This window comes from Gordionus sp. m RMFG-2023, chromosome 1 (assembly GCF_954871325.1).
Source record: "Gordionus sp. m RMFG-2023 chromosome 1, tfGorSpeb1-WG-v2, whole genome shotgun sequence".
NCBI lineage: Eukaryota > Metazoa > Nematomorpha > Gordioida > Chordodea > Parachordodidae > Gordionus > Gordionus sp. m RMFG-2023.
Window position 1 is genome coordinate 8432182 of NC_088775.1, and position 16650 is coordinate 8448831.

Consider the following 16650-nt stretch of genomic DNA (forward strand, 5'->3'; position numbering starts at 1 on the left):
AGACAGCATTCTATTTATAAAGGTCATTAATAATTAATAAACTGTAGCTCGCTTGGATTGGGAATTAGGACCCCTTAAGTAATGCCTAAATTAGATATTCACTCTAAATTACTTTGTATAATAAATGCAATACAAGTAATTTTTTCTCCCTTTATGAAGGCTAACAGTAATCTTAATAAAAAATAATCAAAGATATTATGATATCTAATAACTTATAGACCAGTTATGATCACAAGTCTAAAAAATTATCCCTCAACAAATACCGCGGATAGAAATCTTCAAATCCTTATTTTTCAACCGCATAGGATCTTCTACCCTAAGCCTATCAATCTTCTCAGGCTGGTTATAACGGCAAGCCTAAATAATTTGACTAAAATTTTTCGATAAAAATAAACCACATAAAGAAGATTCAAATTTTTCTACATAAAATTACTTAATTATAATATCACAATTTATATCATCTATACTATATTTTCACCAAATTGTTGCTGAAAATAGTGTAATTATTTTTATTTTTAATTAAAATTTTTTTTTTGGAAATTACATCTTTATGGAACAAATTTTATTTTTCAACCAATTTATAAATAAAATAATTTGTTTTATAAAAACTAAAAAATATATATATACTAATAAAAATAATAATATAAGAATTTTTTTTGTCAAGTATGTTTTTTAAATTATTTTTTTTTTAATTAATTTTTATAAAAAAAATTTTTAATATATATTTTTTAATTTTATTTTATCTCTAAGAAAACATGTAGCAAATACAAAGAAATGTAATTTATCTTTAAAATTTTTTTTATTTTATCATGAAACATCCTATTCCCAACATGACCACACTTCTTAGGTTGTTAAAAACCCCAATTCGGGTCTTTAAAAAGGAATCGATTAAGATTTTCGCCAAAATAATATCATTCAATGGAGATTTTAATCATAGATGGCAGAGGACCTCTATGTCAAATCTGGATGTTTATATAATATTATTTTGGCTAACATCGTAATCGGGTCGTTTATAAAAATCTCCCTGAATTATAAATTTTTTTAACAACTCTAAAAAACAAAAATATTTATCCAAACGCAGCAGTATATTTTTGGTGTCTCTCCTATGCTGACCCAAAGGCAACATCATCTCTAGAGAGGACTATTGGCTGCTCAAAACTCGTCAGTTATTTGCAACAGAAATTTTTTTAAAGTGAAGCAAAAGAAATTTTAAAAAATATTGGTTTTTAATCAGTTTTTTTAAAGATTTTAAGCACCCATTGAACCCCAGCAAGCCTATAGATCTCGTCCGGAGCAAAAACCTATCTAAAGTGATAAAGTGAAAGGTGATTACAACTGGAGAGGTGAGAGTCACGTCTTTATATATTTTTAATAGAAATTTAACAAGGATTATACGTCCTAAAATGGTTAATAATATCTAAAAGTGGTCTGTTCACTTTTGGAGGTTTTACTAATGTACTATTATAAAGCTAGAAAAAAATTAATCAATGATATTAACCGTTTATCGTAATTTTTAGAAATTTTTGGCCAATATTTTTTAATTATCTTTAAACCATTATTGTAAAAAAAAAGACATAAAAATTTTACAATTTATAACAAATTAAAAGGAGGGTTCATTTTTTTTTATTTCGCAATTTGGTTAAAATTTCTCTAAATATTAAATATTTTATTAACGGTAAAGATTTTATAAAGGTATGAAAGACTTAATAATATCTCTTAAAATAGAATATGCGGGTTGAAATCATTTGGTTAATGTTAGAAACTACTGAAGACAGTGTTGGATATAATATAATGTAAGCCCTGGAGATTTTTCTTCACTTCTCTACTTCATTTTTTATCTCATTATTTAATAATTCTTTCCCCCTTTTTCATCCTACATAACAATTTTTTGACTTTTTTTAATGATTTTTTTACCTTATATTTTTAGCTTTTAAATTTCACTTGATTTTTATTTCTCTTTCGCAATCAAATTTATTTATTAATATTTTTTGCATATAAAATTTTCATTACAATTACGATGTAACCTGAACTGTTAAATGATTTTCTACACTAACCTGAACTGAACAGCGAAAATGTCTATAAACGGCTTTCCACCCTAATGATTTTATACATATAAAATAACGTGAAAGTTATCATTAGTATATTGCTAAAATTCTAATTTATATCCGAATTATTATAAAGATTATTATCAATCAATTTTGTTTGATAAGTGTCAGTCGCAATTTTTAAGTACTTTTGTATATTATGTCATTTTACAGCATTTTATAGTTTATAATGACTAGAGATAAATTGAATTCAATATATAAATTATTTACATATAGTATTATAAATGACAAATCAAAATGTAATATTTAAAATCCCAAAAAATTTTGGAATAAAAAAATAAACATTTTCCTATCCTTATTATATTTGACAATGGCACTTTACTAGTTTGAATTATCTTTAAAATTTTGCAACAATTTATCTAGGTATACAAGGTGAATGGTCTGGAGAATAATGTTGTTAAATGGCCCGATTTTTAAAGACTAGATAAAATTTTAGCCAAAATAATATTATGATTGCCTGGAGATTTAGCAATCTATGAGCAAAATTTGCAGGCTTACATAATATTGTTCTTGATAATAACAAAACTACTGGAATAGTAGTCTTGCAGTAACTGGGGAAATTCAGAATAAAAATAGATAGAATTCGTCTTAGAGCAAGGAATGCATTTAGGAAGTCACTTTAAATGAGAACGTCACCCAAGGGATTGGTTTCTAAGTACATTCGGGCTATCTTAATTGCAGCTTTGCATTTAACGTTATTCCAATTGGTAGAATGGGAGATATTGTAAAATGCGTCCGACTCATTATTTATTTGGTTAGTGATCGACGTCAGGTAATGCCGATGGCTATGGGTCTAACGTCTAAGCTTTAAATCTATAAACATGACCCATAAAAAAATTGTGAAGTAACGCAGGGAATGCCCGTATTGGATAGTCGATAATGCCTTTGTATGTTCTTAGCACTGAAGGCCTATTGAATAAAAAACACTATTTAGATTTCTAATTGAGGATAGACATTGAGAAAAATAAGACATTTATGGAAGAAATTAGTGTCAAAACTCATTTCCCGGATAAAAAAAAATAATTTGTGATTAAGATAATATCTGATCACCATGATTATAGTGAAAAAAACATATCTTTAGAAAAGATAACTAGCAATTTCAAACATTAAAACCTTTTTATAAATTGTAATAAACCCCTGCTATCCTCGTATCTATTGAACGGATGTTCACTATAGCAAACGTGGTGTTGAGAAATAACCAATCTTAAAAAGTTGAAATACAATCATCATTAAAATTTGTTAAAATATTAAATTATGAATATATGCAGAATAATATAATAATAAAAATTCTGAGCAATTTATTTGAATTATGGGATTTGTGTTGAAAATATAGATTGATGAAATAAGAGGAAAAGAATTTTCCAATCTTTTTCCATTGCGGAGTAAGGTTAAATATAACATTCCTTTTTTAAAAAAATTAGATTGACAGCACTAATTAATACCCAATAAAAAACAAGGATTGCCCAATTTTTTTTAAAAAAGTGCTAAATATTTAGCTCATTTATCAAAATATACCTTAGTAATTTTTTACCAATCTTTTTATAACCCTTAGACATATGGTAAATTAGCGAAACGCTTTATTAATGATATTGCTTCTGGATAACCACGCCTACCATATTGCAAATTAAGTATGCTTCATCAATTTACCACAGTTGATTAAACAATTTTTCTTGTTAAATTACTAATTAAACCTTTCATTATATTATGTTTACTCGGAATGATTTATTATATATCATAATTGTTAATATTAATAAAGCCAATCTAATAGATAACTTTTTTAAAATATTTTTTTTCTATTTATAGCCAAATAAATGTATTTTTTAAAAAAAGATCAAATAATCCTATATCTTGTCTATTAAAAATGATAATTTTTATTGAAAAAATGGAAAGCAATTTTTATTTAAAGAGCTGCTTGAGATATGAATTTTTTATCTTCTAAATTTCGTTCATACTCATCTATAAAAAGTTAATTTTTAAAAAAAATCATTTTTAATTTTATTTAGATTATAGATTCGTTAATACGTGCAGATTTTAAAATATCAAATAATTAATCAAAAATTATCAGGCTGCTAAATCTCGTTAGATATATATTTTATAATTGATGTAATAATTGAGGTGCTTATAACTTCATTAATAGTTCTTAATCAATTTTTACTTTTTTTTTCAAATCAATTATTTAATTTGGCAATTTTTTCTTCTACTACAGATCCTTCTTTCTTATATTTCCTTTATTATTTGTTAGTATTTTTCTTTTTAAACTTTTTATGAACAATGATTGCAGAATATAGTAAATCTATCTACATTTGTATAAATAAATTTTATCGTCAAATTGGCTAAAAAAAACATGATCTTACAAGTATGATAATTAAAAAATATATACAAAAATTTTGGGTTTAGTAACAAAAATAATGGATAAAGAAATTATATAAAAATAACAGGTTCATTAAAAAAGACTTAATTTTTTTTTGCAATCTGAGTAAAATTTACCGGTTAGCAACAATATTTGAACATAAATATCGGGTAGATTTTTCGATACTCAAAACAAAACTCTAAGTAAAGTAACATAAGAAGAAAAAATATATAGTATATTTATAAAAATTTTCTTGTAAAATGCTTTTTATTATAGCGCGGTGTAAATTAACCAATGAATGGAGAGAAATATTGGTCTCGATTCTGATTTTGAATAGGGACATGCGACGCGTCTAATTCTAGCACTTGACCATAGAGTATCGATATAATAAAAATATATATAATAGTCATGATGATGGTCGCGAATTTTAAAAAGCATTAATAATATAAACGAAATTAAAATAATTAAGTAAGTTCATTATACTGTTCTAACCTAAAATAGTTTTTTATAAACATACGTTTTATAGAGAAGGTATATATATGTTTTAGGTATGTATTTGAATAAAAGTTTATTAAGCCTATATTCAATTGATTATAATAAAAAAATAATTAATATAAGGTATTTTAATTGTATATTTCTAAAAAAAAATTTATCACAAAGCCTCCAAAAGTAAGCACCTATATATACAAAAGCATAACCAACTTGAGTGGGCATCTATATAAATTTAATTATCACTGGTATTTAAAAAAAATGTTTGTGTGGGATGGAATGAGATTCAAGATGTCAATTCTTAAATATTGTGGAATTGTTTCTTTTTTCCGTAAATTTTATTCAACTTTTAGAAAGTTTGTCCCAGGATTTTAAAGGAATAATAACGGTATAAAAAAATTGAAATGCTTATCAAAATTTGGCATTTGTAACTCGTTTTTTTGAATTTGTGATTATCAGTTGAAATTCATTGTTTATAATTGTGTTGAGTAAGTATGAGGTTTATATTAATTCATTTCTCCATTTTTCTTGTAAAATTTTTAGGGATTTTAACCCAGGTAGAAAAAAAACCTTCGAGATTTTATTTTTCTATTTTGCGCCTTAAATACCTGGTTAGTTCGGCAACGTGCGTTAATATAACTTCTCAAAGAGAATGTCCGGTGAAAGCTGTTTCAAATCGTTTCTTGATCTCCAGAAATAAAAGTTGCATATCCTCCATCTTGGAAATCAGTTCATTGGCGTTAAAATTTTCCAGATTATTGTCGCGGAGCGATACATCTTTAAACATACTAATAGTTTTATTTTTATGAAAATTTAAAAAAAATTATTTTTAATAAAATAATTACTTTTCGGGATAGATAAATCTAAAATAACATCAGTTCGATATTAAACCTCGAAAAGTGAGCAAATAACCATATTGTTACACTTAATTACCCCTTCCCTGTCTAAAATCATATTGAAAAATAAAAATAAATGCGTATCGACTTCTCTAAGTTGAAACCGTATGCCCCTCAAACTTAAGGAGGTTTTGATGTCGATAAATTATAAAAGGAAAGATATGGGATAAATAAATAAATCAAAATATCATCGGTTGAGTATTAGAGTGTTCTATATCCACTCTTTGCAAAATGCTTTCCTTTTGATAAATGAATTATTCAATACTATTTTCTTATATATCCACAATAAAAATGTTAAAATATAATTTGGAAAGATCCTTTATTTGTATATTATTAAATTGTGATATCCTATTTAAAATATATTACGTGCTCTCCTGAATAATTTTTAAAAATGGACATAGAACACTATAATACTCAGCCGAAGATTTATTAAAACCGAATTTGGAAATAGTTTTGATATTTACCGTTATTAAGAATTAAGAACTGCCCAAAGCCTTAAAAAAAGAAATTTTAATCAAATCAGTTATTCGTTGTAATTCTATATCTGGGCGCGAAAATACACAAAATTTTCGTATTCCTTTCATCTTTTCCATTTCCTAATAGAGATTCGAAGGGGTATTCTTTAAAATATCTGGCCTGAATGTCTAATTTTTTTTATTCTGCCATTCTAGAAACCCCCCCTTCCCAGTTGAGACCGTGAATTGGCTTTCTAATCATATTTCTAAAAAAATGGAAGATTTATCGCGACTTGATTTTTCGTTTCTCTTCTCGGAATTTGCGGCGAAAGATATCTAAATCCCTGGCGCTACAGGAAGGCATATTAAAGGGGACTGTGTCATGAAAGCGAGAATAATCAACGTTGTAGTCACCATCTTCTCTCACGAAAGTTATCAGTTTTTGAAACCTGTGGCCCCAAAGGATCTCGTCTGTATAATTTAAAAAATATATATTCCTTTTTAATTATTCCTTTCTTACTTTACATGCTTCACTAAATTATTTTATTAACTAACATTTGATTATTAAAATAAATTTCATTTTTTTTTCTTTGACGAATGCCTTTCGGTATAATAAAGCGACTTTTCAAAAAAAATTTCTTTTTTATATAGATTAAACATGTATTGTTTTTATAACTAGTGATTGATAGCAGATTTTATTTAAAAATAATTAGAAATTTTCAATAAAAGGTAGCTTTATGTTTCAAAAACAAAACTTTAGATACTTAATTGATATACCGATTTTTTGCCGATATTAAAATTGTCAAGATATAAATGTGTATAGTGCCAAAAAATTAACAGATATTTACTTAAAAATAGTTCAAACTAAAATATTTTATGAAGAGGTTGATAGCGACAAATATAATTAGCCGCATATTTGGATAGGCTAAAATCTCCAATTTTGCAAATTTTAAATAGTCCGATAACGAAAGTGAATCGATAAATTTAATAAATTTCTTAAATACAAAGGTTAACAATAATAATTTTAAATTTGATGAAATAATTATATTTTTTTTTCGTTTTGAATGAGAATTTGTTCAAAAGAATGATAAAAATAGGGGTATTGACATTATTTTTAAATTAATTTTTATATGATGTTAGGATCGAAAAAATATATAAAATGTTGTTTACGTAATTTGTACTCTCATAATACAACGGCAAGCCCTGTATATTGATATTCTAAATAAAAATTAGCTGCCAATCTTGTGCCAATTCTGAGATATACATATTTATAATTATGTCATTCTAATATGGGTAGCGCTTGTTTTTTTAAAATGGTTTCTAATGCTAAACAGTATTTTGACCAATTATACGATACCATTTGAAATAATTTATCAAAGTCCTCAAAATTATATCAATATTAAATTACTATGATTTTTCTAGAACTCGAAATAAGGTAAATCATAATAAGCGTTCAAAAATTTTTTTTTACTAGGCAAATAAGAAGTTCTGGCTTGCATACTCATACCGGAAGCCTCTATCATACCCTCCAGGATGACGACCATTTCAAATTTTTCTTCGGCTAAATCTTTAGCGCCCAGGTTATAGAGGGGAGACCGACCCGGGCCGCTATAGCCACCTTCTAATCTACATTTTTTAAAAAAATAATTATGAATGTTGATAAAAATAGATAGCTGTTTTGGTTCCTAAACTTACTCAGGGTAATTCAAGAAACCTTAAGTTTTTTTCTGTTATAATTATATATTATAATTGAATAAAATAGTTGATCGTTGAAATCTATTTTTTCTGAGAATTAGATATATTCTATGCAAATACAGCTACTGTCCAAATTTTCTAAAAAAAATTCTCTTGGTTTCTAAATTCAATCTTTTCTATAAATATAAATAAAAGAAATAATGTTTCAATTATTGAATGCCAAATGCTTATAATTCTTTCATTTAAAAAAAAAAACTTAACTAATCACAATCAGGGACTTAAATTTGTCATTTTCAATCTAGAATAGGTTCCAAGTCCCTGGATATAATTATAATCGAAAGACTCGGTAAAATAGTATACCCTAAGCCAGCATCCCCTAGGTCGCCCTCGCTTATCCTATGCACCAGGATACTGGGCCAGCCCAAGAAAATTCTATCCGTGACTCCATCGGGATCAAAACTGAGAGACATGTGATGGGGGTGCAGAGGTATGACCTCTCCCTCGAGAGTAACTTTTTTGCGAAATAGGTAAGCCCTGGTGCGGGCATCTATTATGTGCGATTTTCGCATGTCCCCGATACGAACTAGCAAGCAAAGTTGGCCGTCGCGGGTACATATAACGGCGTTACGACTGAACATGAGTGTTACTGCCCGCTTTTTCGGCCGGGATAGTTTGCTAAAGATGAGACCTATCACGAAGCCCTTTATTTATTTATTTTTTAAAATGAAAGGGGGGTTAAAATAGTGATCTAAAAAAGTTTGAGATTAGTTAACGCGCATATAAAAAAATGCGCGAATATTTACTAAGACACTCACATCTGTTTATATTGTATCATTGATGAGTAATAAATAAAAAATAGCTTAAACCTGTATCATGGCTCCAGTTATGGCCTGAATCACGAAGAGAAGTACCCCCTCCGGACATTCTGTAGTAATGTAGCGGTATCCGTAGCCTATGGTGTGCTGCGTCTCGATGGAGAACAGAAGGGCCGACACGAAGCCCTCGGCGTGAGCAAAGCAGGTTCGCCTGACGCCCAAGCCATGTTGAATTCCTCCCTTTTCTACCTCTTGGCGTTCGTCAATGTCAGGGTTATAAACAACGGTAGGACCAACTTGGCCAAGGGAGGCTTCGAGATTATTGTATTGTTCAAAATCGCCATGAGCAAAGGCTACGAGCCACCATAGAAGGGCAAATAAAGTCCAGGAAAGGAGAAACGCGGCGGCGAATATGAGCACACTCCAACGCCAACGCGTGTCTAAGAGAGTGGTGTATATGTCAGATAGGAAGTGCTGTTTGCGGTTGCTGATGTTGGATTGGACTACGTTAGTTGAGCCGCCGATTTTATTGACAAGTCTTTTGCGGACTCGTTTGAAGACAGTGGGATGTCGAGGCTTGTCAGAAGATTTAAATGGTAGATAAGAGTGAGCGCGGTATGGGAGAGAGTCCGCCATAACTTGAGCGTCCATAGAATCGAAAGGGGGATTTAGGAGGTTGGCAAGGTCTTCTTTAAGAGGGCGTGAATGGGAGTTTCCGATGTCATCGAGGTTAGATTTAAAAAGCTCAAAGGTATGATGCTCATCAATGAGCGATTTACGGCGCAGGTGATTAAATGAATCGGTGTCGTCATGATCAACTAAAAGATCAGAATTTATCGGGATGCGTGGCTGTTTATTTCGTCGTAAGTGCTCGGCGCTTAATGATAAGGCTGTAACGATGTTGTTAGGTATATCGATGTTATAGGTCTCGCATATCTGTTCCTTCGACCTCGAAGAGTGCATAGATAACTTTTTAGAGTCGCCGTGATCGTCCGGCTTGGCTGACAGGAAACGAGAAAATATCGAGGTCTTTTTGAGGTTTGAGGTCTTGCGAGTCCTTTTAGATGGGTTGTATAGGGATAAGTGGGACACGGATGACCCTTTATGAATAGGTTGACGGCCGTGATCCATCAATGTTTCCCTCTCCCTAATCTCATCGGGCTCGATTTTATCGGGATCCGTAACGATTTCCAGATTGGATGGCATATCCTCGCCAGTTGCGGCATCATAGTTGGGATCTACTATGTTGGCTAATTTGGCGAAGTCCAGGTTCAGTTTGCAGGCCTCGAAGGTATCTAGCGTATCGTAATTATCGTAAAAAAGATTGCTGTTGCCTTCCGGAGTGTTTATCATCGAGGAAACGAAAATTTTGTGATTTCCCACATTTAATATTCTTGTGTGGAGAGGTGAATTGGTATATTGAATGGGATAGGAAATAGTCGTAGGCGCGAAATTGATCAATCTGTCGTTCGATTGAATATTCGGCATGATGAAAGTTCGATTTTGATCAACGGCCGGAATTCGAGTTATATTAATTTTTGATGACATTATTGTGGATTTTTCAGGTGATAGTTCACTACCCATGCTGAAGGAAGCGTTGGATATGACGTTTGTAGGGTGGAGAACATGGTTAGTTGGATTAAATTGTTGGGTGATAGTAGATGTTACATCGCGATTATTATTAACGGAATCACTGATCGCATCTTTATTTTGCGTTTCTGTAACTGGGACCCTTTCATCCTCAACTCTATTGCTTCGTTTTGCTAATGGTTCAAATATCTTTTTCTAATATTTTTAAAATAAATGTTTTATATTTAAAATTATTAAGGATGTAACGAATTCTTAATATCGGGTTCAGAGTCCGGGCATCCATTTTTAAATTTTATTATTCGATCCGACATGACGGATAATTTTTATTTTTTTTTAAAAAAAAACACTATTTAGTTTTTATATAATTATTATTTTTGTAAAGTCAATATCATGTTTTTTTAAGATAAAAAAAAGGTAACAAAATATTTATAGGGATTTCGTTATGGGTGAGAAAACCTTGAATTTAATTTAAGATTAACAAAATATACCAAAGTCTTATTAAAAAATTTTATATATTTTTCATTTTCAAATTTAATTTTATTTTTAGGGGTATCTATTTCAAGTATTATTTTATTGTTGTTTAGCAATTTCTTGGCAGTTTATTTTTAGTGTCCTGTGATATTTTTATGCTTAATCATAAGATGAATTTATTAAACTGAATATCTGGGCGCTTTTAGACGAAAAATGAACGCTGAAATTACTGGTCAAAAGTTACCATTTTAGAGAAAATGTTGTAAGACTAAGCTAATGCGACCCGAAAAATGGCTAACCGTTAGAATTGCCTTTACTTAAATACTTAGAAAAGTATAAAAATGATTAAGCTATATAATCAAAATTGCAATAAATATATGATTGAGCTAAAAGTATATAGAATTAACATGTACGATAAATTTGATATTAAAAATAATACACGCATCAAAGTCCTATTTTTTTTTCTTCGTATTTTTAGAGAAAATACTCTCTAAAGATGCCGAATTTCAATCTATTTTTGTGGTGTTTAAATTAGCAGTAAATGCCATAAACCAATATTTCAAAATTTTTATTTGAATTTAAGCTTTTTTGGCTTCATATAATTTATTCATTTCCTTGTAAAAGTTTAATAGAAAAAGCAGACTAAAGAGAAACATGTTTAATATCTAAAATATAATAACAACGAAATATAAATTTAAGGAATTAAACAATATGACAGATTCCATTTTAAACCGTTTTATATAAAGATTTTTTTAAAAAGAGAACTAAAAGTTATAAATCAAACGTCATACTAAGTTATTCGTACATGAGTAATCATATAGAGAGGGGTTTGGTTATATTTCAAAAATAATATAAACAGGAGCGTTAAGGACTAGGTTCCTGACTTTCATGTAAACTGTAAGAAATATATAATCATATGAATACGTATTCAAACTAAGCCGCAACCGAATATATAATAAAATAATACCCATTGACGAAGATTTTAAAAACAGTTCATAAAAAGAAATTATAATTTTGTTTTACTCTTAACCGGCATTCAAGCGGGGTTACACTTTTTATGTTCCCCTCGTCGAATGGTCATTCCCGTTCTCAGGGTTGGGATTATAAATAAGATGTTTCGCAACCATTCAATTTCAATAGGTATACATCTGCTATTCTATCGAATAAAGATTATTTAGCCTTCATATTATTTTACCTTTCATCCTTATATTATGCTAATATTTTCAGGGAAAAATACATAATAGGCCGAAATCGAAAATCAAATGAAGAGTTGTATTTTCGTAAACCCATTTAAAGCAAAATGATATAAGGAATTCCAATTGTACGCGCGAATCTCTGGGTTATTTCATGCTAGAGATAGATTTTGCCTTAAGCTTAAATTTTCGTAAATATCACTTTAAGCTAATAAGCATAATCTACACCCCCCTCCCCACCCCCACCAGAAACATTATTTATAAAACGTGAATAATTTTTTAAAATTAATTTATATAAATTAAAAAAATTTCAGAAAAAAAAGCAAGGTGTAACCGAGTTTAGGCTGCGCTCAAAATATCAAAAATTTTAATTCGAAAAGTTTCCAAACTTTATCGAAATACGCCTTTTTCAAAAATAGAAAATTAAAAATGTTGCCAAAACATATTATCTAAATTTTGTGAAATTTATTTGCGAAAGTTTTGGAACGAGTTTTGTATGAAGAGCTTTCTAAAAAAAATGTCTTTGGCATTAAGAACTCATTAAAATTTTATGAATATAAATCTAATATTTCCAAAAGGTTAGGAATGGAAAAGCTATAGTAGTGGGTTATTCAAATTTTAATAAAATAAAAATTTAAGAGTGCTAGATCAACCCTAAGATATACGTCCATAAAGTCGGAAATAGCGCTCATTTAAATCTTTATTTTTTAAAAAAATATTTGATAAAATATATCATTTATTGACCCTTAAAATTCTATGTTAAAAAAAAAATATTGATGAAAAGGGAATTTTTTCGAAAGCTATTATTCGACAGGAATACCGTCATATTTAACTGTTTAATCAAAAAAAATTGCGACCGTTTTTTAGTTTAATTTGATTAAAAAAAATTTCTTTTTATAAATAAAAAAAATATAATATAGATGGCATTATATTAAAAATCATTATAATATATATATTTTTTTATTTATAAAAAAAATCTATTCAGTATAATCAATATTATCTCCTGGGGCACTATGTAGCAAACAGCACATACAGATATGTTTATTATTAGGAAGTTATATTTTAAGGTAAGCATAATTTAAAATTTTAAATATAAACTATTATAAACAAATATATAACATGTTTTTATCGTATTCCATTTTGCACCCATTAATAAATTTTCATGAAGCGATAATTTTATAGGTAGCCTGTTGCTGTTATGGGATCTACCATCATTATTATTTGATTAATGGGCAGCCATATCTTTTTCATTGTGGGGTAAAAGAAGTATGGTTATGGTCTATGTGGATATAAAAATAAAATATATATCTCCTCAGTAATTTCAATAAAACGAATCCTTTGATATTGACAAAAAGCAAATTATCGGCATTTGAGATATTGCTAATTTTAAATTCCTCTGCATATGAACATATTTTTCTAAAGTTTATTTAAACTCGAAGGAAATATATTATTTCCCGAGTTCCTGGAATGAGGAGAGCCAAATCAAATCTTTTTCATAATATAATATCTTCTAAATTGTATTGTTCATTGGTTATATATCTGATGGCATGTTTTGTTTTGTAAATGGATGTTAAAAGCACTGGTGTGCTGAAGGTTAAATGTGTTGCTAATCTTTTTAATGTTCATCCAATGCTGTTGCATGTACCTTTACCATAAGATGTAGATTAAAAGCAGCTTCAGCTGCTATACAATCTGAAATTAAATTTTTATATTGTGAGTATCAATATCTAAACTATAAAAGAAATTATAGTTAAATTTCCTATTTATCAATTTAAAAATATTAAAGAAAGAATAAATAAATAAATAAGCTGGTACCATAAAAATAAATATTTTTAAATAATATTTTAAATCAGATTCAATCAACAAATATTTTTTTTTAAATTTTCAGATCGGAGCTGAAAAAAAATATGTTTAATATAGGGCTTTGGTTTCAACCTAGTCCAGCCAATTAAAATTTGGCTGGATTAAATTGAAATCCCCATTCATTTTTTTTATTAAAACAATTTCAAGCATAGTGCCATCTATATTATATTTTTTATTTATAAAATAATAAAAATATATAAAAATTATAAAACCAAAAATGGCTATTGATTTTAATTTGAACAGTTTAATATAAAGGTAATAAGCATTCTTAGAGAATATCAACACCCAAAAATTCTTCTTAACAATGTTTAATTTTTACCAGAAATAAAAAAATATTTTAAATCAAAAACTTCCAATATAGAATCTTAAGTGCTATAAAATAATCTATAATTTGTGAATCTATCATATGTATTTTTTTTAAATTGAGATTTATGAAATCATGCTTTATAAGATTTTCAACTTTGAAGACACATATCTTTGGAAGTAATTGTAAATTATGGGAAAATTAAGCAATACTGAAATTTATTGTTTTTTATGATGAAAGTAATATTTAGTAAATTATCATGATAGAGGTAACAAATTTGCCAGTTCTCATAAATATCATTTTAAGCTAATACAAATCCCCCCCCCATCCCCCTACATATCACACTAAAAATGTATGCAATATATCCTATAAGGAAGAATTTAGAAGAAAAATTAATAAAAGTTAATAAATTTTTAAAATAATGACCATAATTTAAAATTTTTATAATATAGCCAAAGTACTACAATAAATGAGCCTAAAGATCTTCAATAAAATTTACAGGGAAAACCCCATCTAATAATGCTTCTTTCCCCTCTTATCAAAATTCTGGATATCTCTATATCATGAAATGAAAGATTAAGTTAAAAAAAATTATTCTTATCTAATTATCTCATTTAAATAATATGAACTTTCTTGTTACAAAAAAGAAAAAATGAATTTTGATTCATATCTATTTATTATAAGAAAATTATGTATAAAATAAAAATTATATATATACAACCATAAAATAACCCCAAACAATAAACTTATAGATAAATACTGAGAAGATAAATCTTAAGTTCTTGAATTTTATTATATGTATAACATAGTAATGTTTATTAATTATTTATGGAATTTAAATTAAATATCTAATATCTATATTCAGAAACTAAATATTATAAGTAAATTAGTTACGTTTGAATATAAATATACTTACCATTTAATGAATTAGATTTGATTATTCCATCTGATTTTACCCTTTTTCAAATTTCAATTGATGATTTAAAACATCATAAACATTTTAGGTACATTTCATTAAATTTTATAAAAAAACCAATGACATAATGTCATTGAAAAAAACAGAATGGTTACCAATTAATAATATTTTAAGAGGCTTGCTATGAGAGATTTTGGATTATTAAAATACATAAAAATTTATATACTATTTTTTTATATTTTTTATAACTATATAATGTTCACTATTTATAATTTAGTATTTTTCTATTCACTTACAGAATGCTTTAGATTATTACAATCGCAGGAAGCTATTGTCTTAAATAGAAAGGTATAACAATTTATATAGTCTTGTCCCTCGTAGTATATTGTTCTCATTTCCTTCAGGTATCCCACCTAGAATATTTTCCCCTCATTACTTTTTCCTTTCCTAATGTTTTAGTCCTTAATAAATAATTATTTTATCATATTTCTTTAATACTCAGCAAACATTTTCCTAAATTTATTTTAACTTAAATCGGTAATAATCTTTGAGTAGTCATAGTTTTTCTCGATTCAAGTATACTTATAGCAGTTTATAGTTGTAAAATATTTCTCACCACATCAAATCTAATTTCGTGGTTTTCGAGCGAGTACACAAATATGGAGATAAACTTATGATAGATTATTACCTTTCAATTTTATTTTTCGTAAAGTTTACCTATAGCTATCAGTTATTTAGTTTTAATTTTTTATGTTCTCTATTTCTTCCTTTCTGAAGAAATAAATTATCCTTTGGTTAGAGTTATTAATAATTGTTTTACCTGTTAAATCTCTTAAGATCAATGTGGTCTTTATCACAGAAGCATCATCTCTTAGGTGTCGTAATACTCGCTTCTTATTTTATATAATATTAATGATCAATTCTTTTAGAAGGGAGAGCCCCTAGAAACCCTTATATATACCAGTTTCTGCTCAGCACATAAGCAATAGTTATATTACTTGCTTTATGGTTTTAGATACCTTTTCTCTATTTTTAGTATCATCTAAATTATCGCCCCCTTTCATATATTCATATTGCACCTTTTGTATTCAAATAAAACCATTTAGATCATTCTTCTTACACATGAATATTACCCCTCTACTTTGTATTTCATACATCGAATCCATATAATATATTGATTTAATTATGTTCCTTAGCCATTCATCATTTTATATCGTTTTCTATGGAAGATTTATTGATCATTTTCCTGTACATAAAAGTACCCTTCTATATTTATTTTGCATTTTAAGGAAGCGACAATAGGTCATATTCTTATACATATCTTGAAGGAAGAGACATAGATCATATTCCTATATATGAATACTACCCTTCTACTATTTTTATATAGTATATTGTTTAAAGCTAGCAGAAGGTTGATTAACGACTCCCCTCCTCCACTAGCTCCATAAAGGAAGTGTGAGCTACTTATTTAATTATATATAAGGTTTTTACTAAATTTAAATGCAAAA

The 16650-nt window shown here is 27.9% G+C and overlaps 1 protein-coding gene across 1 annotated transcript; it reads right to left on the bottom strand.

Annotated features, from left to right (window-relative positions):
• Positions 1-4335: 4335 nt before the first annotated feature.
• On the bottom strand, positions 4336-15246 carry LOC135923047 (uncharacterized). The gene is made up of 6 exons (XM_065457653.1): positions 15143-15246; positions 8857-10590; positions 8351-8691; positions 7767-7921; positions 6589-6766; positions 4336-5732 (listed from the first exon to the last, which is right to left on the bottom strand). The coding sequence occupies exons 1-6, from the start codon at positions 15143-15145 to the stop codon at positions 5588-5590; spliced, it is 2556 nt and encodes an 851-aa protein (XP_065313725.1). The 5' UTR covers positions 15146-15246; the 3' UTR covers positions 4336-5587.
• Positions 15247-16650: the final 1404 nt, after the last annotated feature.

What these genes read in the sequence shown, in the direction of transcription:
- LOC135923047 (XM_065457653.1), bottom strand. An exon ending in CAGAACTTCTTATTTGCCTA is followed by an intron (nt 6,767 to 7,766) that starts GTAAAAAAAAAT and finishes TAAATTATACAG; the next exon opens with ACGAGATCCTTTGGGGCCAC. An exon ending in GAAGAGAAACGAAAAATCAA is followed by an intron (nt 5,733 to 6,588) that starts GTCGCGATAAAT and finishes TAAAACTATTAG; the next exon opens with TATGTTTAAAGATGTATCGC.